The sequence below is a fragment of the Cryptomeria japonica genome, chromosome 3 (assembly GCF_030272615.1).
Source record: "Cryptomeria japonica chromosome 3, Sugi_1.0, whole genome shotgun sequence".
Lineage (NCBI taxonomy): Eukaryota > Viridiplantae > Streptophyta > Pinopsida > Cupressales > Cupressaceae > Cryptomeria > Cryptomeria japonica.
In genome coordinates this window covers 170,768,853-170,796,439 of record NC_081407.1, presented here as the reverse complement: position 1 = coordinate 170,796,439, position 27,587 = coordinate 170,768,853, and the positions used below count along the sequence as shown (strand labels likewise).

At 35.9% G+C, this 27,587-nt stretch overlaps 1 protein-coding gene across 1 annotated transcript; it reads left to right on the top strand.

The window, feature by feature from the left end:
- The first annotated feature begins 1,543 nt into the window (after positions 1-1,543).
- LOC131029207 (cytochrome b-c1 complex subunit Rieske-4, mitochondrial) lies at positions 1,544-27,587 on the top strand. The gene is made up of 3 exons (XM_057959609.2): positions 1,544-1,697; positions 1,836-2,015; positions 26,747-27,587. Exons 2-3 carry the CDS (start codon positions 1,853-1,855, stop codon positions 27,385-27,387), a joined length of 804 nt encoding a protein of 267 aa, XP_057815592.1. The 5' UTR covers positions 1,544-1,697; positions 1,836-1,852; the 3' UTR covers positions 27,388-27,587.

Sequence of the window (27,587 nt, the reverse complement as noted above, 5' to 3'; positions counted from 1 at the left end):
TGGGAACACCCTTATAATATTTTGGAGTAGAATATCTGGGCAGTGTCACAGAGATTCTTGTTGAAGGAAGGTTTTCTTCTCGTGTTTTTGTAGGGCTAAGACCTTGTTTTACTTGTTCATTAGACATCTCAACCAAAACTTGTTTGATTCTAGTTCTACTTAAACAATATTAGGACTTCTCAATGAAGATTGGGTAAAGTGATACGAGCTAGCAAGAGAGGAAGAATTATTAGCATAATAGTTTGATAGGCTTTTAAATAATATATAGATAGAAGATCATTCTATTTGTCAAATAAGCCTATGCTTATCTTTAATTTTGGGAGTTGCATTCTTTAGTTGGTCAAACTTCCATTTATTAGAAATTTATATAGCATGGTTACAAGTTTTTTTTTTGTAATTATATAAACCCATCTAGCCTTGTTGCAAAATATAGACTCGTGAGAATTTAAGGGTGGTTTGTTTTGGCCATGCCATATAAGACCTAAATATTAACGCTAATATAAATGAATTCAACAAACATGTCTAAACTAAAGATCAATCGAAACATACCCCTACAATTTAATGACACACTCATATTAGCGATTGTATATATATGTATATATACATGCATATAAGTAATATGTATATATTTATACAACCTAACTATACCTATTTCTTCATGATCACCACACTTTATTGTAATCTTGAATGTAAAAAATATATATATATATATATATATATATGTATCATGAAATAACCCAATGACCCAACCCAGTGACCCAACCACACCTTACTTTGGCCTTATTGAGATACGAAAGATGCAAGTTGAAACGAGAATCACTCAATAGACAACTAACCCCCTATCCCCATGCGGCTGCTTAAGTGCATTATTTGCTTAAATTTAAGCATTGATGTGTTCCCATGCAAATTTTTATTTTGGGGAATTGGATAAATTGGATAAATTGGAATCTCTCCCTATTTTAGTGGAGCAACTACTGCTTAGAAATTAAAAATAAGCTTTGGAAAAAAGGAGGGGCTGAAAATAAGCAGCAACTGCTTATTGAGAAAAATGATATGTGGCTCCACAAATTTCTTTCCCTCCTTTTTATTTGCCTCCAATAATTATTACATACATTTTTTCATCTAAAACTAAAATTTAAGGTAATTGCTTCAAAGATAAGTAGTAAAATTAAATATCCATGGGGCCACCAGCTATATAAATTGCTCCTACAAATATTGAGCAGTGGCTGCTAGCAAAAATAAGCTTAGCAGCAGCATGGGGACCTGCCCTAAATGGGCTCAAACTCTACATTATATTTATTAATCACATTAACCAATTTTCAATCTTTGGTAAATATCAATACACATATAACATAGAATAAAAAATGTATAAATGTTTAATGTAAATTAAAATTTTCGCCTATAAAAGCCTCTCCTTTTTATCCTGGTGACCTTGCAAATTTAGCAGCACACCGGAGTGGAATAGAACGGTAGCAAAGGCGGTTGACCCTAGCGCCCAGTACACGTGCAGGTAAAATGCTTGGAAAACCTAATCAGCCGGTAGAGGTCATCATTTTCCCTATTTTCATTCAATGGAGCAAAAGTTATTAGGTGGAAATAAAAAAAGAGCGGTGTGCTGAGTAACCCTTGTTAACATCCCCCAGACTTGAAAGAACAGAAGGAAGGAGAAGAGCGTATATTCTTCTTTTTAAGCAGAGGTTCTCATTTTTCCGGTTTTGATCGTTATCTTCATTTTCAATCTAAGTTTTACAGCATATGTGGATTTCTGTGGCAGAAAACGTGGGTATTTTGTGTTGATCTGGCTGGACATTTTTGTTTATTTGCGACATTGGCAGGATCGGTCAAAGGAAGGATGCTGCGAGGGGCGGGACGCAGGTTAATCTCGTATGGCCGCTTTACATCGACATCGCCATGCTCGCCAGCGGGTCTGTTGGGAAACCGTGATATCGGCTTGAAGGAGGAAGTAAACCCTCAGGGAGTTAACCCCTCATGGAAATCTCGCTTTCTCCTCCGAGGTTAGTAGATCATATCTCCTTAACATTATTTTTGATTTGGAAATTCCCCATATTTGGATTTACCATCGGCATAATTGCCAGCTAGGGTTGTATACATAGTTCACACCGGTTCCATATTCATTGATTTGTTAACTTATACTCTCGAGTTATCCTTTGTGGTAGATGTCACAATTGAGGGTTTTTATAAAGATCTTTGCCTCAGAGTAACCTTGGACTGTCTCTCGGCCTCTATCCGTTTGGCGATATGTCAGATGCATAATTTTTTTTTCTCAATTTCTATACTCTGTTAGGTCTTCTTCGTGGGATTTAAACCTGAAAAATCTGTTTTTCTTCGCCGCTTGAAAATGTCATCCCATTTGGAAAGTTGGTCACAGTATTTTATCCAATCTCAAGAATTTATAATGTCACATGGATTTCAGCCCGGGACGCTTCTGTGGAAGCCCATTTGTTTTTGCCAGTTGAGTTCATTTCAATTGACCAAAAAAATGATTGCGACTTTTTACCCAATATTTACTTTATGATGTCTCCTAAAACTGAGATTTCCTTATGAAAGGTCTAATATTTCAGTCAGTCGAGGTTGTCGAATGCAATTGTTCCAATAACTTTGTTTAGAATTGGTTATTGTTGATTTCTTTTCCTTATTCAGCCATGTTGGATGGGGGTTGGGAGCATATACATCATAAGGATTGTTGTAGTTTATTTAGTTTTTCCTGTTGGCCCTTGCTCTACACTCAGCCATAATGATTCAAGGTTTGAGTATAAACATCTCAAAGAATATTCAATTTATTCTACACCTGAGTTAAGTTTTCACTATTGTCTATTACTTTTTCTCAGTCAGCCATTTTGATTCGGGGTTGACATCATAGGAATAATTGTGAAGTAAATGTTGGTGGCTTTTTTCATCTTTTTACATAGTTCAAATTGTTATTTTTCTTTTTAGGGGAATGTCTTTTTAAAATGTGGGCATTATAGACAGCCTGAAAGCAAGGACTGCATGTACCAGATCCAAAGCTTTCTTTAACTTAAATGCAGTGTGCAATGACCTTTTAATTAAACATCTGGATCAAGTATGCAAACACATTTAGGGGTGACTCTTTACCTGCCCTCTTTTTAGAGGAGATGATAGTAAACAAAATTCTATCGAAATACTATTACCAGTCTGGTTAAAGATAACCAGATAAACTAAGGATTTACTTCCCATCTACAATCTAGATGTTAAATAAGCGTGGCCAAAATTAAAACTATGTTGTGTGAACGTTCTATATTGTCTATCAAAATGCTGTTATGGGTTTGACTAAAATTAACCATAACAGATAAAGAGTTTCTATACAATTGCATTTACAGATGTTCTGTAATGGCCACTCCTGATTATTATTTTTGAAAAGTGTTTGTTTCCAAGTTTGTTTCCAATGAAGAGTATTTGCTGTTGTTTACTTCAGATTGCATTTAGAATAAGAAACAAGCATGACACATGATACATTTGCAATATAACAAGAAGATACAATGCTGATTATAACAAGTCTTCATTACAACTCCATCAAACTATTATAATGCATTAAAATCAGATTTAAATCACAAATTCAGATCTGGTATAATCTCGGAAACATCAAAGGAATGTTCAGAACTGTTTTGTATGATCAAACTTAGTCGTCAATGAATGAGGGCAAATAGATGAAATGATTACCAAGTCTCCAAGCACCCTTAAATCTGCTCCAGCTTTAAGAAACCTTCACCAGCAATTACCAATTCCCAAGGATGATGAAACAGAGCTAACTAAAAACAGATTTCAGACCTGCTACAAGTCCCAAATGCCAAGGTAAGATGGTATGTGCCTCTTGGAAGGCGCGGCCAGCGTCTAAAAATCAATACTTCACTATATATGCTGAATGAATGCTCTTTTTGGGGTGCCCAGCAAAGAGGAACACTCAGAAAAAGTACCCAGAATGGTAGCAATTGAACTCCAGGAGATATGAGCAGAAAGGTATTATTTATCCAGAAACTCAGAAAAAGCACTTCAGAATTCAGAAATCCCAAACCAGCTTTCAGAAAATGCATCAAAAGTAAAACTTATCTAAACTCAAACCACACTCAAGGAATCCACACACCACACCCAAACTAACAAACCCATATCAAAATACTGAATATATCTTCATTCTACTTGAGCCAAAAATTCATCAACAAGCCAAAAATCACTGAATATCTGCAACCCAAAGCACCAGTCAGCTAGGGTGGATATTTCCCCACTGAAAACAGCAACCCAGATGAAGGATTTCATCCTTTATCTAGCCAAAGATGAACTTCAGAAATCAGCTAGGGTAGATATTTCACCACTGAAAACAGCAACCCAGATGAAGGATTTCATCCTTTATCTAGCCAAAGATGAACTTCAGAAATCAATCCGGCAACATAACAGCAAGTTGTCAAATCAAGCATGACCAAAGGAGAGCTCAAATGAGAATATAAAGAGGGAAGAATTTGGGCAACCTTTCCTTCAATTTGAATTCTTTTCTCTCCAAAATCATTTTTTTTAAAACAACATAAAATTACCCTTAGAAGTTCGACCCCTTTCATGAGCTTTCAATAAAAACTTTTAACTTTACTTTATTTCAAAGTTTTAAAACTCGGACTCGACAAACCAAAAAATTGTACTCAGACTTGGACTCGTGAAAGACTTGTGAAAGACTCGGCAAAAGAAAACAAACCTGTAGTTTTACAAAAAAACATAAAGAAATTAATGCATTTAGAGAACATAAGACTTAAGAGCCATAATTACACATGTCATGTGATCTATAAGCACTCAATATTTGAATTTCCATCATTCATACTCCTAGTTTCAAACTTTAAAATGTATAATAGCAACATAAGTTTATAAATGTTTACAAAATTACATATAGTGATATGTCCAAATGTGAAAAACAACAATGAACAAACTAAAGAGAAGACTACATCTTCCTCTTTCCAGCTCTAGTGAAAACCAAGGGAGAGATAGAACTAGAGGGTCTAGTTCTAGGAGTCCGATGTGGGTTCTCCAGCTCGCCAAAATTAGGTTGAGGGTAGCACCACTTACTGGGTAGAGAGATAGGTCTATATTTTGGGGGATGAGAGGAGAGAGTAAGATAGAGAGTGGTAGAGAGAGGGGCTAGAGGAAGAGTGATAGGGATATAGATAGGTCTAAAATTTGGGGCAGATAAAGTGAGTGAGATAGAGAGAGCGAGAGAATGCTAATAGGAGTCTACTGATTACTGAAATTTGACTAAGTCTGAAAATTTAAAAGATCTTCTAAAACCTAGAATTTGCATTATAACTCCTAGAGATCTGAAACCACTCTCAAACATCTTGCCAATATATACATGAAATATAACATAAAGTATAAGTCACATTTCAACTTACATGTTATATTTCATGTATATATTCTGATGAAGATGATGAGGCTGTTTTAATCTTGTTTCCTCTCCTCCTTCAAACCCTACATACCTGTTTTCAGAAAGCAACAATGCCAAATGAGTGAAAAAAGTAAAAAAAAAAACACTTAAAACCGTGGCTGGGCATGTTCAGTGAATGGCGCAAGTCCAAGTGAAAGACTCACGAGCCCGAGTGAAAGACTTGCGCGAGTCCACTCAAAAATCTTGCGAGTCCTTGGGAAGGACTCGCCAGGACTTGGCTCGCGAGTCCTTGGCAAATCGATTCGGCCCGCCAATGGACTTGTGAGTCTTGGCGAGTCCGTGGTGAGTCCCACGAGTTTTAAAACTATGCTTTATTTCCCTTATCATCCTTTGGCGTCACTTAGGGGATGCATAAAATAATCTTTTAAAGTATCAAACCTCCCCCTTACTTGGTGTCACAATAGGAAGACTAACTGGTCCCTCTTTAAAAACAACTTCAAGTCACCATGTTACTAGGAGTAGGTGATGGACAAGGGGGGCATCTCATGAATCCATTACCCTTAAGTCATAAAGTTACTTTATCATAGACTTAAGTAATAAAAATCAATTATTTCACCGAAACATTATGATTAGAATTCACCAAGGCTAGTACTTTGAAAATAGAAAGTTTGCTAGAAAACTTTGAAAATCACTGCTAGAGCTGGCCTCAGGACAATGAGTCCCCTAACCACATCCACTTAGCCAATGGGAACCTGAGAATAGGCTTAATGGAAAATTTATACTGAGCTAGGTTCAAGAAGGGGACATTACATGTTGAATGAAATTTGGTAGCTGCTATCAAAAAGCAATGGGAATGACCAAGTGTACTTTTAAGGAATTTCTGGCAAGTTTGGAACTGGTGACAACATTGCTATAAGTGCACCATCTTACTTCTAGATCAATCACAGCTTAATGGACTTATGAGTGCTCAACATTTATTTCTAATGGTGAAAAAACCATTGCTCTAGAGGACAGAGGTGTAATGTCCCCATCATTTTGACAGGCTAATGACAGTCAAACTCTAGCCTCTTTAATTCCCTGGGTTAGAGTTAATAAAATTAAGAAGGGAATAATTTATTATTGGCCAAAAAGCTATTGTAATGAATAATTATTATAATTGTTCATTAAGTCATAAAAATGGGGCCATTTAAGACTTCACATTTAATGTCTAGGCGATGTCATCAAGGGGACCATATAATAATTAATGCTATCAATGAAAACCAGGCCTAAGTCGAAGCTGAAGAATTGTTTAGAAGAGTTTGATGGCTTTTTGTGTTGATGAAGCCTATATTAAGGTTAATCAATGCAACAAGGAGGGCATTCATGACATAAACTTTTATAATTTTCTCTCTGCAAATTGTGTTCTCTAGCTCAGGACGAAAACCCTGTGCTTACTAGCCTTGGACAAAAACCTGAGGCGAACTTGACAGTCGACTAATCTGGTGCTGCATGCAAATCTTTAGTTTGAGGGCTATAAGGGTGAACTTGGCCTTCCTCAGCTACTTCGTGTTGGTGTTGGAAATTAGCCAGACTCGGACCAATGATGGACTGGTCCAAGAGGGGCCATAGCTCAGTGGTAGAGCACTCCAGCAGCATATGGAAGGTGCTAGGTTCGAGTCCTAGCTGGTCCATGTCTCAACATGGTATCAGAGCCAGGTCCAGGCTAGGAGCCCCAAGCACATGAGAGCTGTGGCTTAAGGGGGGGTGTTGGTGTTGGAAATAAGCCACACCCCGACCGATGATGGACTGGTCCAAGAGGGGCCAGTAGCTCAGTGGTAGAGCACTCCAGCAGCATATGGAAGGTCCTAGGTTTGAGTCCTAGCTGGTCCATGTCTCAACACTTCGGCTCCAAACACCACTCCGGGTCTCATCTACAGCCGACTTCCATAGTTTTGAGGCGATGCTGCTGGGAAATGAAGGCACAGAAGTTGAGGAAAAATCTCAATAGATCAGACAATTAAAATTATTCCATGTTGTGAGGTATCTGCCTGTTCTATCTTTCCAGCATACGTGGCATGATCAGAATACGATGGCATGATCAGAATTGAGGTGCCTGATTGGGAATGCTCTTTTCATCGAGTATGTGAAGAATGTGGAATTTCACTCAATACTGAAATTAAAGAGACTGAAATTCAATATTTATTCAAGAGTAATTGAATTGCTTGCAAAGTGTTTAAAGAGAATAAATTAAGACTTTGATTCTATATTTTCTGTGGCTATCTGTTATTGCATGTTAGACCATTTAAAATTTGAAAGGTTAAAAAAAGAGAACTCCCCTACTTTAAACAATCAAACTTTAGATTCTCAGATTTCCAAGAGGGTTAGATCATTTCAAGAGGTTTTCCATGCTATTTTGTTTTGAAAATTAGCTGAAGTAATTTGATATTTGTCAATGGGATAAATCATTGGATTTAGGAAAGTGATTATTGGAAGCTTTACTTGATTTTGCCAATCAAGCTATGTGATAAGTGGGATGTAGACTTTATAGGACTGTTAGATATATGGGATATTGGTTTTGTTGGAGCACCTGTTATGGCTAAACATTCGTAGGTGGGATAGATTGGTTTCATAAAATTTGCTACAGAGCTGTTTACTGTGTAGGCAGAAGATCAATTTGTACATATGGAATCTCTGATTGTTAGAACTAATTTAATAGGAAGTTTCAGATGCCCTCTACATTTGAACTGAGGGACAGACATTGGGAACAGATGCTGTGTAGTCTTTACGATGGACTTTTCAATATAATTATATCATAGATCCATTCTTCTCTGAGCAATGACCAAACAACAATATAATAAGTTCCTCTGTTTTTAACATGGGATGAGATATGGGATCAGGCATGCCTTTTACTGTGCACCTTGACACCAATACACTTTATGTTGTAACAAGTTCTTCTGTATAAAGCTATGTTACCATTTCGTCCTGTGCAGGATCCAGATCTGGGCAAAGTTCGGACGCTGAGTTGAACTGGTTAGGGCTTTCTGGCAGGGGGCATTTTTAACAGTGGCTCTGTTCAAAACAAACCTATGCGAATCCATCAAAAGCCTGCCAATTTTTTAAATTATTCTGGGAAAATCTATAAGATCTTGGGGTCTTTTTTCTAATTCTTTGTGAATCTGTCAAACATCTTTAGTTTTTTATTTTTTAAAACTTTGACTGTAACAAATCCCCAACCCTAAAGGGAAGACTGCTGGACAGACTGCAAGAAATTCCTTTCTTTCTCTACCAGTGGAACAAAGATCTTTACTCTCTGAATGGAGCAAATGCTGGAGGCAAAGAATGGAACAATGCAGAGAATAGAGAGGAGAGGTTGCTTCTCATACCAAGAAAGATCCCCGAGCAGCTGTCTCTTGATGCCAACCAAGAAAGGTCTATTGTGGGTCATGTACATGATTTTAAAACAATCAGATTTCTTATTTACAACCATTAGGTTATATACCATTAGAGATGATGGTGGACTCAATGATTATTTAGTTTTATCTTTCGACTATTTAGTGTATTTACTATTTATTTACTAATATAAGCTTTTTAAATAATTTATCATTACATTATGTATTCATTTTAGTAAATATGATAATATTGTATAAGGTTTATAAATATTCTTGTACATAATTTTTTTTTTTAATGAAGTAGGCATATTTATTTTATTAGGCTGCATATGTGTGTTCGTATTTATGTTTATAATTTTTATACTTTTTTGTATGGGACAAACCCAAAAGAAACCCAAACCCTAGTTTTCTGGATTGAATCCTTGGACCAAACCCTCAAACCTTAACCTAAAGTAGTACTACGATTGGTAACTTGGGTCAAAGCTGATATTTTATTTCATTGTTTTGTTTTGTCCTTAGGTCTGTAGAATGTATTGCAACTTGTTATGTAGAGGAGACCACTTATGTTAGATGTGAAATAACTTTCTGCTAAAACAAAACCCACTTTGCCAACATATTCAGTTATGTATTTTTTAATTTCGGGAGATTTAATTGTTGTGGTTTCTAGTCATCTTCAAGATGAATTCGATGAGTAGTTATCATGATAATGGCACTTTTTCTTATTTATATTGGTAATAATATCAAGATAAGGAAATCCACTTAGCACACTAGCACTTTCAAGCAATTGTTAGTTGTAATGTCCCTAAATTGGAATCAACTTGTTTATACAAGGAAACAACATTTTCAACAATAATATGATATAGTGATATCAAATTAGCATTAATAGGTTAAGAAATAATGAGCAATTACTTCAATTAGTGAGCAGACAAATTACAATAAGCATTATGATTAGCTAACTATTCTATAACAAATCATTGCCTCGTTCGGTAGGGAAATCAAAAGGGTGCTAGTAAATTGCCCAACCCAACTAAGCCAGAGAGCACGACACATCCAAATAATGTCCATTTGCATCACATGCCACAAGAGGCAGGAGTGCCCTACTATGGCCAATTCCATCCCTTGGGGTAATCAGTTCATCACTTGGCCCACAAGAGGCAGGAACGTCCAACCAGGACCAGATGCATTTCTTAGGGTAATCAATTCATCACTTGGCCCACAAGAGGCAGGAACGTCCAACTAGGACTAGGTCCATCTTTTGGGGTAATCAATTTGTCACTTGGCCCACAAAACTCAGGAATGTTCAACTAGGACCATATCCATCTCTTGGGTAATCTATTCATCACTTAGCCCACAAGAGGTAGGAATGTCCAACCAAGACTGGATCCATCTCTTGGGGCAGTGTACTTAGTTCAGGGGATTTGATAAACCACATCTCCCTAACTTACTTCCTTGAACTTATATTTGATTGATAAGAGATCATTGAATACTTGGAGTGATCTCTCCTTCATACTTTATTGGGGAAAAAGTCACTATCTTTCATAGGATTTGAGGCACCACCTTTCATAAGGATTGAGTCACCACTTTTCACTGCTGCCTTTTGAGAATAATATATTATTCTCCAAACTGATCTCCCTTGCATCTCTTCCTCAAATGAACTTTCTTCCCTTTATATCTTCCAATGTGAGGGTAAAGTTACACCTCTTCACCATGTATGCCCTTTGGGCAAGAGACACAACCTTTCACAATTTCTCCCCTTCGAAATAGTACAACCCTTCATAATTTCAGCCCTTTGAAAGATACACAACCTTTCATAATTTCTGCCCTTTGAAAGAGTCACAACCCTTCATCAATTCTTCTCATTCCTTTCTTCTTCCATTAATCCTTCCTTCGTTACCATGTTCCCTTCGTTCTTTCTTTCTCCTTCTCCCCTTCCAAATGAAGTTCTCTTCTCCCTTTTATTTCTCATGTTTGAGGGAGTCACAACTTTTCATTTCATACCTTTTGACCATTCATTAAACTTAATTAATTTGTAATTTAATTCTTTTATATTTTGATTTAACTTTTATTCACTCTTATATGAAATGGCTTTGGAAACACGCTTGGAAGAAACATGCTGGAAACACATCAGGTATGTACCAAATATGGAGCATACACATAAAAACACAAAGCATACAGATAAATATATGCAAACACGAAGCATACACGGAAATACACATATTTTCATGACCAACAATCTCTCATACTGGCTTGCCATTGTCATTTAGTCATTTTCATATTTTTGGATTGAGTTAATAGATCCCTTCTCATTGACTAAAATGCATACATTGATTTATCTTTACCCTGCAGGTTGGCAGGATCAAGGCTTTGATACTACTTGTAATGTCCCCCGGAATCGACCTGTTTATACAAGGAAACAACATTTCCAATAATAATATGATATAGTGATCTCAAATTAGCGTTAATAGTTTAAGAAATAATGAACAATTACTTCAATTAGTGAGCAGATATATTACAATAAGTATTATGATTCATCACCTGGTCCACAAGAGGCAGGAACATTCAACCAAGACCAGATCCATCTCTTGGGGTTATCAATTCATCACTTGGTCTGCAAGAGGCAGGAACGTCCAACCAGGACCAGATCCATCTCTTGGGGTGGTGTACTTAGTTTGGGGGATCCGGTAAATCGCATCTCCCTACCTTACTTCCTTCAACTTATATTTGATTGATAAGAGATCATTGAATGCTTGGAGTGATCTCTCCTTTATACTTTATTGGTGAAAAAGTCACCATCTTTCATAGGGTTTGAGGCACCACTATTTTCATAAGAATTGAGTCACCACTTTTCATTGCTGCCTTTTGAGAATGATATATTATTCTCCAAACTGATCTTCCTTGCATTTCTTCCTTAATGAACTTTCTCTTCTTTATATCTTCCAATGTGATGGAGAAGTCTCACCTCTTCATCATTGAGTATGCCCTTTGGCAAGAGACACAACCTTTCACAATTTCTCCCCTTTGAAATAGTACAACCCTTCATAATTTTTGCTCTTTGAAAGAGAGACAACCTTTCACCATTAGCACCCTTCGAAAGAATCACAACTCTTCATCAATTCTTCTCATTCCTTTCTTCTTCCATTAATCCTTCCTTAGTTCCTATGCTCTCTTTTTTCTTTCTTTCTCCTTTTCCCCGTCCAAATGAAGTTCTCTTCTCCCTTTTATATCTCATGTTTGAGGGAGTCACAACGTCACAACTTTCCATTTCATACCTTTTGACAATTCATTAAACTTAATTAAATTTTAATTATGTTTTAATTTAGTTCTTTTATATTTTAATTTAAATTTTATTTATATATTCTTATATTTTAATTTTATTATTATTATATATTATTAAATCCTATTTCAAAAAGAGGACATTACATTAGCAGGGGAGAGGAACTATGAAGACAATTTATTAATTTGGGCGTTTCACACTCTAGTTTGTTTCCCCACAAGCAAAGCTTTTGAAGTATGCATTAAGTCGCTGTTGTCTTGTGATTCTTAACATCAAGGATTAATGCAATTACAATCCATTCATGTATTTGTGTTAAGTAGGTTAAGTCTTTCATGGGACATCTAATCTAGTCTAGATTTTTAAATTTTGTGGGATTTGACTTGTGTGGTTTTTAGTCATCTTGAAGGTGATGTGAAGTTGTTACGTTGATGCTGTTTTTTTCATTTATGTTGGTAATAATTAAAAGGTGAGGGGATGGGTTAGTGCACAAACAGCTTTAAGCATTTGTTTTAGCGGGAGAAACAATAAATACATTCTTTGCATTGGACTTCCCACCTTTTTAGCTCTTTTCCCATTTACAAAGTGTTAGTAGTGTGCAATCTCATGTTAGTCACCACTGTCTGAATTCTATAATTCTATTTTCAATCTTGTTATGAATTTCATATGTTGACTATTGTAGGTGATGGTAGGCAATGTTGCTATCTAGAGGATTAGTTGGGATAAAATAACACTCCCAATATATTGTTACTGTTACACAGTGGATTGCATGAGAAGATACTAGTAGTTCATTGTGTTTTAGTTATTGTGGTTATGAAGTGGCTTGTGTTATAAAGAGTATAATGCGAATTTAAAAAAAAGGCTATTCTCCATCTTTTACAATTTCAAAACTAGTTTATGCATTTCAGCCCAATTCCTGTTTTTGTGTATGTACCTTGACACAACACGCTTTGTAATGTAATGAGCTATTCAATATAAAGCTCATATTAGGTTGTAGTTTTAGCTGTTTAGGATGTGTTCCAATATGTTATGTAGAAGAGATTGCTTATCTGTCAAAGGATTGTATGCCAAAATGCACCCCTTATTGTCAACATATACTATAGTTATCATGGGATATTACCTTAAGATGGCTAGTTTATAGCTTAAATAAAAAAAATTAGGTAGGTTAGTTTTTGGGAAGTTATTCCCATAGGCAGTTTTCATAGGGAAAAAATAAGGCTTTAAAAAGCCATGGCAATGTAATGAATTATCATCCAAAAGCAATCAAATTTCATTTGAATTTCTTTTCCATTCTGTATGATGGTTTAATTTGTTTGTCTATGCTTGTGCTCTACCATTTTGAATAGTATTCCCAAAATGACCTTAATAAGTAGTCATTACACAAATTCCTTTTTTTCTTCTCATTTATGTTGGTAATAATTGTAAAGTAAGAAATTCATAAATCCATCACTTCAGGTTTTTCGCCCATTAGCAAATCTTTTTGAGCATGTAATGCCTTTTAAGTCTCTATAGTTGCATAATTCTTACTAATGTGGGACTAAACCGATTACAATCCACTCTTGTATCTATGTTGCGTGGGTGAAGGCTTTCATGAGTCTTTTTGATTAGATTTTTAGTTTTTGTGGAATTCAACCTATTATGTGGTTTCCAGTCATCATCAACAAGAAGTCATTACAATAGTGACATTTTCTTCATTTCTGTTTATAATTATTACAAGGTAAGGGGTTTCACTTAACACACAAGCACCATTAAGCTTTTTGTTAGTAGAGGAGATGCATAATCATCACTTTGGGAATGAGGCTTTTCATTCCCTAGCCTCTTTCCTCAATTGGCAAGGCCTTTGGAGCATGTAATGCTGCATAAGACACAGGTGTGTCATAATTCTTATCATACTTTGTAAGTACTTGCTGGGTGAGCTAAAGTCTATTAGAATATTTAATTATATTTTAGTCAGTTATATTTAATTATTTTATTAATGGTCATCTAGTTTTTTGCTTTTTAGTTTGTTAAGTTAAACCATTGCTTCTTTTATAAGAATGCATAGTTTGCTTTTTTAGATTTTAGCTTTATTTAGTGCTTTAAGTGTTTTATCTTCATTTTGAAGCTTTAGATTAATGGTTCGTTCTTTTTAGAACACCATCTTGTAATTCCTTTATATATGCTTGTGTATTTGTTATTAATTCATTCAATATCATTTGATTATTGATTCAATTATTTTTCTTGGTATCAGAGCATGGAAATTAAAAATTTTGGAATTTTTTTTATTAAAAATTTTCAAAGTTTCTTTTTTGAAAAGGTTTTTTTAAAAATCGTTTTGAGAAAAAAAAAAATCTCTTTCTAGGAGATTTGGGCAGATCGTGGGTTTCCTAAAGCAGGAAATTTCAAAGTTTTTTTTTGTAGGGTTTCTAGGTGCTGTTTCTCTCTATTTGCGTGGATTTTTTAGGGTCTTGCATATGTTTTTTTTGCGACCTTTTCTGGGCATGATTTGCAAATTTCCGACGATGATTTTCCTGGGTTTTGTGAGAAGATTTCGTGTGAAAAATTGCAACGGGTATTTCCGTGATTTTTGTTGCCCTTGGCCTGCATTTTTTTTCTGCGACTTCTGGCTGTGATTTTCGTGGGCATTGTCTGCAGATTTTGCGTGAATAAAGAAAACCGCGACACATTTTTTTTCCAAACTTACAAATTTTTTGGCGTCGCGACCTAGCATTTTTTTTGGCATGATGTTTGCACAAATATTTTTATTGGCGACAGACCTATGTGGCACTTAGGGTTTCTTTACGTTTTTTGTGAAAATTGTTTGGTTTCTAGCGGATTTTTTTTTTTGTTTTTTGAATTCTTTTCAAGGTCTTCCAGATTCAGGCCTCGTGTTCCATGCCAGCATTTATATATCTCGGGATTTGTGCTAGAATTTTTTTTTTGTTTTTAAAAAAACATTTTTTTTTGTAGATTATTATTTTCTTGATTTTTTTTTCAGAAAAATTACAAGTTTTAAATTTGCAATAAATTTAATTTTCTGGGTTTTTCAGCAAATCTCAAAATTCACACATTGGGATTTGTGCCTATGCGGTACTTAGGGTTTCTTTACGTTTTTTGTGAAAATTGTTTGGTTTTTAGCGGATTTTTTTTTGGTTTTTTGAATTCTTTTCAAGGTCTTCCAGATTCAGGCCTCGTGTTTCGTGCCAGCATTTATATATCTCGGGATTTGTGCTAGGAATTTTTTTTTGTTTTAAAAAAACATTATTTTTTTTGTAGATTATTATTTTCTTGATTTTTTTTTCAGAAAAATTGCAAGTTTTAAATTTGCAATAAATTTAATTTTCTGGGTTTTTCAGCAAATCTCAAAATTCACACATTGGGATTTGTGCCTTGAATTTCATTCCAGGGTTTCAGATCCTTTGTGCAGCTGTTTCTATTTTGATTTTTAATCAGATTATTTTGCCTCTTTTTTCGTGTCTTTACAAGGTTGACCTCGTTCAACCGTGGTTTCCGTGATGGCATCTTTGACCAACATCATGTTGGAACACAGTCAAAAGTTCAATGGCCACAACAACACTTGGAAATAGCGCATGTTTACTATTTTTGAGTATCATTGCCTTGATCAGATTGTTTTGGGCAAGGCTACTCGTCCTACAGCATCAAGGGCAAATCAAGATAAATTTGATGAGCACACTTGTGAGGCTGTTATGCTCATCAAGTTATCAGTCACAAATGATCAACTCCTTCAAGTGCCGTCAGGTGAAACAGCTAAAGAGATCTAGGATCTCTTGAAGGATCTTCATGAAACATCTGACAAGAGCTGAGCTTTCTTTCTCAAGAATATGTTGTTTTCTATTATGATGGAGGAGAAGTCATCTATCTAGGCACACCTTACATCCATGACCAGCTGCAGGCTATTGGCCGAACCATGGAGGAAGAGGATATGGTAGTGATCACGTTGAAAAGCCTACCTTGATCTTACAAGCATTTCATTGACATGCTCAATTTTTCTTCTACTAGTGTTGATTTGAAGTTTCTTGATTTTTGCAACAAGCTTTTGCAGCAAGATAGATGGAAGCAGCAGTTTGGTAGTAACAGTGTTAGTGTGGAACAAGCCAAGGACAAAGGCAAAGGCGAGTCCACTTAGTAGAAAGTACAACACAACTCTGAGGAAGGGTTCACAAAGAACTTCGCGTGTCACTATTGTGGTGGACGTGGGCATATCTAGAAATTCTGCAGAAAGAGGTTTGCAGCAAGATAGATGGAAGCAGCAGTTTGGTAGTAACAGTGTTAGTGTGGAACAAGCCAAGGACAAAGGCAAAGGCGAGTCCACTCAGTAGAAAGTACAACACAACTCTGAGGAAGGGTTCACAAAGAAGTTCGCGTGTCACTATTGTGGTGGACGTGGGCATATCTAGAAATTCTGCAGAAAGAGGTTGGCTGATGATAAGTCCAACCAGAGAGGGTCTCAAGAACAGGCGTAGGCTCATGTTGCAGAGTGTTCTAAAGAGGAGTAGTCAACCTTCTATGCTTTTTGATTTTGTGATTGGATGGGTTTTTTGATTTTTCTCCACAAAAAATCATGGGAGGGTTTTTCTTGATTTTTCCTCAAAAATCAGCAAGTGTTGTTTTACCACGTGATGTTTGGTGTTTTGACATGTGATGTTTGATGTTTTACCGCGTGATGTTTGGTGTTTTGCCATGTGATGTTTGATGTTTTACCGTGTGATGTCTGGTTTTTTATTGTGTGATGTCTGATATTTTACTGCGTGATGTTTTGGGTTTTGCTGCACGACGTTTCAAGGTTTTGTTCAATTTTCTCCTCAAAAATCGTTTCAAGGTTTTAGTTCCTGTTTAGGGTTTTTATTATTTTCTTACAAAAAATGATGATTTGTATTTTTTCAGTTTTGGAGGGTTTGCCGATTTTTCCACAAAATCATGGTTTCAAGTTTCCGTTTTACCCAACATCAGGTTGGATGGGTTATGGTAATCTTGATCATTAACACTTTGCAGATCTTGAGAGGGTCTTCGCCGCAACAAAGTGTTCTTTCCATTTGTGATTAAAAGATCTGCGATGTCTTCCTTAGGGTAATTAGTAGATAGAATGACCATTAAGGGAGGAGGGTATTAGAATATTTAATTATTTTATTAATGGTCATTTAGCTTTTTGCTTTTTAGTTCGTTAAGCGAAACTATTGCTTCTTTTATAAGAACGCATAGTTTGCTTTTAGATTTTAGCTTTTAGCTTTATTCTTTATTTATTGCTTTAAGTGTTTTAGCCTCATGTTGAAGCTTTCGATTTACGGTTCGTTCTGTTTAGAACACCATCTTGTAATTCCTTTATATATGCTTGTATATTCATTATTAATTCATTCAATATCATTTGATTATATTGATTCAATTATTTTTCAAAGTCCTGCGGTGAGTAACTTGCTATATTACTTGGTCTTGAGAAATCTTCAATTTTTCTTAAATTGTCACGAGTCTTTTGAATTGTGAGCCAAACTTGCAACTTCAATTGCCAAAAACTTGTGATTTAGGTCAAAAAACTCATCAGGTGTTAAGAGGTGGGTTTTGTAATGATTTTTTTGCATTTGCAGGTTTGTTTTTAGGTGAGGTTTTATTTTTCTGCCAGGGTGTCAAACGAAATTTTCAGTAGTGCTCAAATGTTGAACAAAATTTATTTGTGAGCCGAGCAGCTGAGGCATTGGTTTGGTTGACACTTAGTTATTAGGTAAGGTACCGCTTAGGGGACAAGTACCTATAAGAATTTGCTTGTAGGGAACAGTGAATACATTTGCCGATTTGGATTTTTCACACTGGCAAAACTTGGGGAGCATGCAATCCCTTTTAAGTCATGCTTGTCTTTTAATTCTATAATATAAATGAGCATATCATGTTATGAAACTTGTATGTTCACTGAATAAGAGATGGTGAGTACTGGTGCTGGGAAGAGAATTAATAGGGATAGAATAACACTCCCAGTGTGGTTATGCAGTGTTTTGCATGGGAAGATACTAGTGGGTTCATTGTTTCAGTGTGGCTAGAAGTGTTACAATTTTCTCCATTTTCTGGATATGCGGATGCAATCCTTTATTTTTGGTTGTGCAGGTGCCTTCATATCATTTTGCTTCTGTAATGATGTCTGTTATGGATGCAGGCATGCTATGTTTAATATGTTGGCCTGGGAACTATCTTTTGAGACAAATTTTTTATTATGTTTGAGTTCTAAACATGTATGAACAGTATTAGATATTTGTATGAGACTTTACGGCTAAAAGATAAATTGTATCAGAGAGTGGAAGTAAAACACTAACAAGATAATAAAATGTTGATAAAATAAGTTTGTTTTTGATTTTCTTGTTAGATTTAGATCTTATATATAAATTTATAAGTCAACTTCTCCAGCTTATGCACCTATTTGATAGGTTGTAAAGTATCTACTATATAGTCAAACTGATTGGCTGGATAAGCCTTTTTCATTACCAAGAGAACATCACAATATTGTTGTAGACTTTTGTGACCTTTTTCCCCAGCCTGACTTGTGTCCATAGATTGTAAGTTTTGGATTCTATAGGTGATTAGATACCCTTCTGTGGCTGTTTTTCTTTTCCTTTCATCTTGATTTCTGTTAACTTGTGGTCTTCGTCCGAGAATTAGTTCCAATTCAAAGTTGGGTTTGGGAAAATTGTTCTTGATTGAAATTGTGCTTGCCTAAGCTATTTCTTCTCATAGTTCTTCTGTTTTGGGCGTTGTCATTGTTGACTAGTGTGTCATTTTGAAGGCAGTTGTTGAAGTCATGATTATTCTCATCTGCTCTTTTGCTAGTGCTCCCAAGAATAAGCTTTAGAGATATGCCTGCCAATAGCTAATTGCTTAATGGGAGGAAAGACAAGCCATCTTTGGCAGTAGTTACTGTTGCTAGTGGATGAGATGCGTTTCTGCTTAAATATCTGTAGGTGATTGACTCTTTGCATTAGAGCTTTGAGACTCAATGATATGTTGGAATATCATTGTTGCCTAAAAATCCCATAGACTCTTCTTGCTTGCAGTCTGTTGCTAGGTGGAGAGAAGGGTTGCAATGAACCAGTGTTTGAGAATTGCTGTCTATTTGTCACCTCTTTTACAACTTGACAAATCTAAGTAATTTGACTAATTACAGTTACCACTCAAGCTCAACTCTCTAATACAAGTGGTCCAGTTCATTTGCATTGGCAATTTAGAATAGTTGAACTCTTGAATTGTTATTCTTAGTGCTAGCAGCTAAATAGTTGCTTGAAGTGTTCTTGGGTTGTCTTTTTGTCACCTTAAATAAAGTTAATAGATCAAGGTTGTTTTGTAGTCATGGCCAAAATAAATTGCAAGTTTGCCTTAAGAGAACTCACCTCATCAAAACCTTCAAGGGGATATCTTATAATTATTTATTTTGTATATTATTTAAATTTTGTACTACTGGGTTTTGAGTTTTGGCATACATAACCATTATTGGGTGTTAGCTTCTGCAAGAAATGAGAATCTGAGCTAGGATCGGATGTCAATAGTAGATCACATGCACTTCAGTCGACAGATGATCAAGGGTCAAAATAGTAGAATGGAGAGAGAATCTAAAAAAGGAGAACTCATTAGACAATATACACAAGTATAAGCAATGCTCACATTACTTTTCTAATTAATAGAGTAGAGAGGTGAATGCTTTATATAATAATATATAGCACACAAATAGGGCACATACATCCAAGAGGTGTAATAACTTCAACTGACCAAAATAGGTGGGAGTTTAATCTACATGGTTAATGCCAAATTACATGGTTGCACCTACTCAGGTGAACAAATGGTTACAAGATGTGGCATATAAATCCAAAAGATGGTGTGAGACTCAATTACCCAAGCGTGGGTGAGAATGACATGTAATTGATTAATTATGTCATGTTTTTATAATAACCAAAGGCTAAGTAGCCTAAGCAAGTTTAATAATATGTGTATAAAAAAGAAATATCCCCTAATGTAAGGAAAATGAAAAACCTACACTAGCATTGGGTGTAAGTTCAATTTTGCCAATCCACTTACACCCTAATTACCTTGAAGCGTGTGATTTCCTTGTTAGTCTTATAGTTAGAAGGTACAAAGTTTCACACAACATGTCACCAAGAGTATATTGATCTGGTCACTTGGGTTTCCTATTGCTCATTCCCAGTCACCAAGAACCGCCCTCGTCTTGAATTCAAGAAGCATCCTTTTAAATCTCTTTTGGATGAACCATTGTGAGCGTTTTTTGAGTGTTTGCCATGGTGTTCTTCATATCGAAGACATTAGGGCATATATCCACTGCGACATTGAGGAAATCAGAAGCTACGAGATGTCCCATGTTTTCACTGAAAATCTGATCATCGACAATCAGCTGAAGCCGGAATATGCACATTTGTAGAGGAAGGGTTTTACCCAGTTTATGGATTTTCCGACATTTGACGAAGATGAATGGGTTAGATATATTCTTAGCCGCATTCATGGGGAATTCATATTGTTGGACCGGCCATACAAAATCATTGAGGAAGTCATTAAAAACATCACTTGCCTTCATAAGGTTGGAGGTCTGTTGGGCCCTAGGTCAAAACTCTCCAACACCGAACTGTGCAAACTCATCAATGCCACCTTCGATGGCAGATCGATGAGAGTTGATGATATAAGAGATATTGATGTGAAATTTGCAGCAATGGTAATCGGTTACAAAGTTTATCAGTCAAACTAGCTGAACTCTGTCTCTGGTAACAACATCCTCATCGCACATCAAATGGTGAAGGAGGACACACACTATGATCTGTGCAGTGTAATGCCCAAGGAACTAATGACAAATCTTCAAAAAATAAAGCAAGATGAGAAAAACACATTTCGGCATGGATCTTTTGTCATATGTTTGGCATTTTACTTTTTGAATATGATTCTTGGTTATGGTAAAATACAGTGGGCTTTTGATAGACCGGTAGCCACCCAGATAGCACAGATATTAGATAGTCAAGGTGATAAACAACAAAAGGCTAATCTGTGGGCATTCTTTAAAACTTTACAAGAAGAGATGAAAAACAGGGCTAGAATTCCTAAGAAAATTGTAGAAAAATACAAAGATACTAATTGTTTTATGGTTAATAAAGATGAATGCATGATGGAGGCAGTCCAACCTAGAATAGTTTGGATCATGTCGATGGGCTATGAAGTATATGAGGTCACACTGGACGCTTATGCACAACACTTATTGAAAGCCCCAGTTGATGAAAAAGAAGAAAAAATTGGGACAACTCAAGAGAAAGGCTTAAAAATTCATGAGGAACAAGTTGCACCAGCTATCCGAAAGAAGATGACAAGGGTTGCAGCTGAGACATTAATCAGTGAAGGTCATGACAGGGCTGAAATTGAAGAAAAGGTTAAAATCCTTGAAGCCTGGAGAGAGGAAGGAGGAAAGAGAAGTGAAGAAGGCAACTCAGGCCACTCCTAATGTGGTCCCGGTTTCTACTGAATCATCCAAACAATCGGAAGCATCATCCGATGAGCCTACTTGCCCCAAGTCGAAGGAATTAGTGAAGAGGAAGCAGAAAGCGGCTAGACAATACATGACTATATCTTCAGAGGAGACTGAATCTGATGAAGCAATCAAACAAGCTCTAAAGAAGAAAGGTGTTTTTGTAAGGGCTGTGAGGGAGAAGAAGGGAGAACAAAAGAAAGAACCGGCAAACGAGCCTCCCCAGAAGAATCCCAAAATCACAATTGTACATAAGCGAAAGCCTAAGGCTGATGAGCAATCTAAACTGGAAGCAAAGAGAAGAACCGATAAGAAGAAGTTAGATGTTCAAGACATTATTGATCAAATCATTAATGATGGTAATTTGGATAATATTTCTACATTCTTTGATGATAAAGACAAGAAGCAGTTGGAGGAAGCAATTGTTTTATACCTTGATTCTTGCAGTAGGACATTGATTGAGTTAGAATTTTTTTTTGCCTAAAGGAGCTGTATGATAAGTTAGAGGTCAAAAAATTACATGCTCAACCTCTGGACCGACAAATAAAGAGACATAATTAGTTAATCTCTGTCCATCAATAACTCCACTAGAGATTGCAGATTTAATCAATAAGATAGGCTCAACAAAATTCAATCCTAAACACCGGATTAATAATTTGATGTTAGAAAAATTTGAAGAGATCCTGAAGAAACTACAGATATTTGGGTTAGAATTCTTTTAAATCTTGGCTATGAGTTGAGTCCCAGTTTTGTACAATCACAGAATATTCAATTACCAGGGGATAAGGAACCGGTAAAATCTGATGAGCAAAATGTAAATACTGATCCACCAGTTAGCACTCCATCAGCTACTACTCAACTGGCTAGTGAGTCCAATTTTGAAACTTAAACCGGAACTTATCCACCATGGTTAGATGCACTTCATAAGTTCATTTTTGTATGGAATCATTGTGTAATGTTGTGTAAGTCAGTGAGACTTCTGTTTGAGTAGTGAGCTCTAGGCGGTGACCCTGATTGCATGTGCAATCCCCTTTATGAAATATTTGTATACCTTGATCAAGTATATAGATATTGTGGGTATCAGCCCCACCGTGGTTTTTCCCTTTACATGGTTTCCCACGTATAAATATCGGTGTTATGGTGTTGATGATATATGTGTTATTTGGTTTATGCACTTTAATTTCATTTTTTTCTGTTAACCGGTTCATAAGTAATAAGTTCAGAAATTCATTTACTAGTAGAACACTGATTCACCCCCTCTCTCAGTGTTCTTGGATTCCAACACTATATTTATGCAATGCAACCCTACATTCATTCATTTACTCCCATGCTCTCAGGTGGCTACTGATTCTAATTTACTTCCCAAAGCCGTGCAACAATACAGACAAAATGGGGTCATTAGTCCTACTAATGGTGGGGATAATGTGATATTTACCCATCTTGATGTTTATAGTGCTCCTATATCTCAGTTGATAGACTAGGTTTGTGAGATGATATGTCTTCTCTTGTTGGACATTGTTGATGGTAAAGCTTTTGAGCTTATTATTAGCTGTTTTTAAAGATGATCATACAATGTCAGTATTCCTATGAAAAGGCATCTATCACCTTTCATGACATTTTTGGTTATAGTGCTTGGAAAATAGCAAACAACCTTATTTATGCAATACAGCCTTATCTTCATTCGTTTACTCAAGTTCTTTAATTTGAATGGTGTACTCATCCAGTACCTGTGCTCCCATGTCTTCAGGTGAATACTGATTTCAAGTTTACATCATAAAACCTTGCAACAATATTGCTTGGAAAATAGCAAACAACCTTATTTATGCAATACAGCCTTATCTTCATTCGTTTACTCAAGTTCTTTAATTTGAATGGCGTACTCATCCAGTACCTGTGCTCCCATGTCTTCAGGTGACTACTGATTTCAAGTTTACATCACAAAACCTTGCAACAATACTGACAAAATGGCGTCATTAGTCCTGCTAACGATGGGGACAGTGTCATTTTACCCATGTTGATGGCTATACTCTCCTATATCTCAGTCAAGAGAATAGGTTTGTGAGATAATGTTTTCTCCAGTGTTAACCGGAAATGCATTCCCGGCCTTAAGGCACTCATTTTGGAAACAGAAACCGTTTTGGGGACTTGGGGACGGCCATAAATGTTTCCAAGCTGTCCCCGATCCTCGAAAATTTTCGGAAACTGTCTCGGAAACTCGAAAACGGTCAACTATTTTTTCAGGGACCGTTGACTGTCCTTGGGACAGCAAGAGATGTCCAAGCCGTCTTCTAGCCTTCCCGGGGACAGGTAGCCGTTTCCGGCACTAAGGGCAATTAAAAAAATAATATAAAAAAATTAAAAAATATTATTTTTCAGTTTTAAAGCAATTAATTTTTTTTTTTAGAAAATCCAGATCCCTGATCGCAGCGAGTAAAGTTTTTCTGATTTTTAAAAATTAATCTTTTGTAAATTATTATAATATTTATGGCATATTATCACAGATTGGCAGCACTGGTACAGTCCATGTGACACTTGTAAATCATATAACCACATTTTCTACCTCATCCATCTGCATAGCATATGCTATCAGTGTATCTAGCTTTTCTAATATTAATAATTGGCACTCAAATTGGCCACCTCTTGGTCATTTCTGGGTTATATGTATTTTCCTTTTTTTTCTCTTTGTCAAATTTTTAAATATATTCAGAAAGCCTAAAAACCAGTGTTACCCGGAAATGCGTTTCCGGCCCTGAGGCACCCGGTTTCCGTTTCGGGGACTTGGGGACGGCCGGAAATGTTTCCAAGCCGTCCCCGATCTCCGAAAATTTTCGGAAACCGTCTTGGAAACTCGGAAACGGTCAACTATTTTTCTGGTGACCGTTGACAGTCCCTGGGATGGCAGGAGATGCCCAAGCTGTCCCCTAGCCGTCCCGAGGACGGTTAGCCATTTCCGGCAGTAAGGGCACTTAATTTTTTTTTTTATAAAAAATATTTTTTTTTTTGCTGATCCAGCTGATCCTTGGCTTTTTCAAGCCGCCTAATGGAGCTGTAATTTTCACAACCTAGATCCACAGATATGAAAACTCTCAAAACTGTTACTTTAAGATTACATATCACAAGCATAGTCACAATGTAGGATGAGAATACCATTCATTCAAATCCATTAACATATTGAAAATATGACTGTCTACTAAAAAATGGGTACAATCAGTGCTGATATGTTGCAGAAACAAGAGTAAAATCTGAAATAACTTTTTGTTTTGTTTTCCTGACTTGCATTATAAATGTAAAATTATACATTTTTTACCTTTAGAGAGATCACGTTGATTGGATTTTGGCTAATTTTGCTAATTAGTAAATTGACATTAAGCAGTAAAAATATTAAAACCAATTACACAATACCTTTAAAAGATCAATTGGATTAGTTTGGGAAGACTTGGGATCTATTTGATTAGGTTAAGAATCAGATTAAAAATGAGAAGAAAAAAGATTGTACTGGAAGAGAATAAAGCTACTTGCACACCCAATCTCTCCTGATAGATTTAGAAGCCTCATGCAAGGAGTTCCATTAACTCCTACATACATAGCCTTTTCTAAGCTCTGGAACAGATTTTGTTTTCATTTTGACTTTGAAGTCTGAGACTTTCTGACTTTGTCACTTTGAGTCATCTCATTTCTGACATTATATGATACGTTGATACATTATCTTGATAGTTGATATATGATATGATACTTATAGCTCTTGATCAATTACTTTAACTTTTCAATGTTTCATTTTGTTGAAAGTTGAAACTTGCAGCCTCTGCTTATTTAAATATTTTGATATATGAATCTATGATATGATACTTGATAGTGATACTTCTCATTCTTTCAATAAATTATATCTATGAATGTATGAAATTGAAATTCGAAGTCTTATTTGATTCATTTGATCATGATGCTATCCTATGTTCTTAATCTTATTCTATGACGATTTGATGAATGATCATTGATTCAAATTTCAATGACATTAGGTAATTAGAATTGGAATCAAGAGTCTAATTTATAAATGTTATTATGTTGCTATGATTAAATTTCATATATATATATATATATATAGCCGTCCCTTGTTACGGAAAAAAAAAACGTCCCAGAAACCTGCTTCCCTGTCCCCCCGTCCCGGAAACTCGGGGTAACATATCTAAAAACGTATAAATTTATCATCTTCCATCATTTTAGTTTATTCATGCTTCTAGTTAATTTATAAATTGCTCACTTTCTTTGACCTGTTAGCAAAAAGCTTGAACTTTGCATCATAGGCTCTCAGGAAACGATCAAAACCAGCTATAAATATGGTTAACCTGTGTTTGAGGGGAGGATTTTTCACCACAGTTCAGGATTTCATAAAACTTCAGAAAGGTTCAGACATAGGTTTGAGGCTCAGACTTATCTTGGACTTGTTGGCAACATAATAGACTTGGACATAATAGAATAGGTTTGTAAGATAATGTCTTCTCTTGTTGGACATTGTTGAGGGAGAAGTGTTTGAGCTTATTATTAGCTGATTTTAGAGATGACCATATAGTGCCAGTATTCCTAAGTAAAGGCTTCTATTACTCTCCTTGACAATCTGGGTTATTGCACTTAATAGTGAACACCTCAACGTGAGTGTTTCTGCATAAGAATTTTCTTTAGTCATTTTGTTCATAACTTTTCATTGCTGATGTTTTGCCTCTACCCTTTGGTTTTTACCTCTGATGAAAATTTCTTTTATAAGCTTTACGCAAACATCCTTTTTGTTTTATTTTGAAGTTTCCGTTTTTTCACATTGATATTTACAAAATATTCAAATAAGTTGTTCACTTCAGTTGGTGGTGAAGTTGATATTGGTAGTCTAGGCATTCTCAGAGTGATATAAAACATATTGCGCTTTTATCTGCATTGGATTTATTTTAGCATTTGGAAATGTTGTCTATTTTTATTTTTTCTTTGTTAGCTTTTAAAATTTCTACAAATAAAGTTATTTTGCACTTTTTATGAGATGATACGTAGATAGTGATAAGAAATATGCTGATTTGCATGATGACTATAATTAGCTGCTTTGGATTTATCCTTTATATTTTCCTTATCTGTGATTATCTTAATGCTATCCATATTTGCTACTAAATTTGTTTTGGTATTAGAACAAATGATCTGCTCTCACTAGATAAGTGATGTTATAACTGCTCTATGAATTCCAGGTTTTGCAGCAGAGACCCTTTTTCCAAGGCATGAGCTAGGAATTTCTGATGTGCCCCCCACTGTTGCAGCAGTGAAAAACCCTACTTCAAAGATAGTATATGATGAACATAACCATGAGCGTTTTGCCCCAGGGGATCCTAGCAAAAGAGCATTTACCTACTTTGTCTTGACAGGTGGAAGATTTATATATGCTTCCTTAATCCGTTTGTTAGTTCTCAAGTTTATTTTGAGCATGTCTGCAAGTAAGGATGTTCTTGCTATGGCTTCCATTGAGGTGGATTTGTCAAGCATTGATCCGGGAAACACGGTTACAGTTAAGTGGCGTGGAAAGCCTGTTTTTATCAGGCGGCGAACTGATGATGATATCCAATTGGCTAACAGTGTAAATGTGAGTTCTCTCCGTGATCCTCAGCAGGACTCAGAAAGGGTGATTGATCCAGAGTGGTTGGTTGTGATTGGTGTTTGTACCCATCTTGGTTGTGTTCCTCTGCCAAATGCTGGTGATTTTGGAGGATGGTTCTGCCCATGTCATGGATCGCATTATGATATATCTGGTCGAATCAGGAAGGGTCCTGCTCCTTATAACCTTGAGGTGCCAACCTACAAATTTTTGGAGGATAATAAAATGTTGATTGGTTGATCTCCATGGTACAAAACAAGGCTTGAAAAGACCCTATTTCTCATGTAATTGCATGAGAATTTAGCACAAAATCATTTTAAATGTCTTCATAAGAGTTGCCACTGATTGAGTCATGATGTTCAATAAATTCAACATTCTATTATTGGAAATATTACAATTTTTTTTCTCGGTAGTTAATCGATCAAAATTTTCACAGCTAA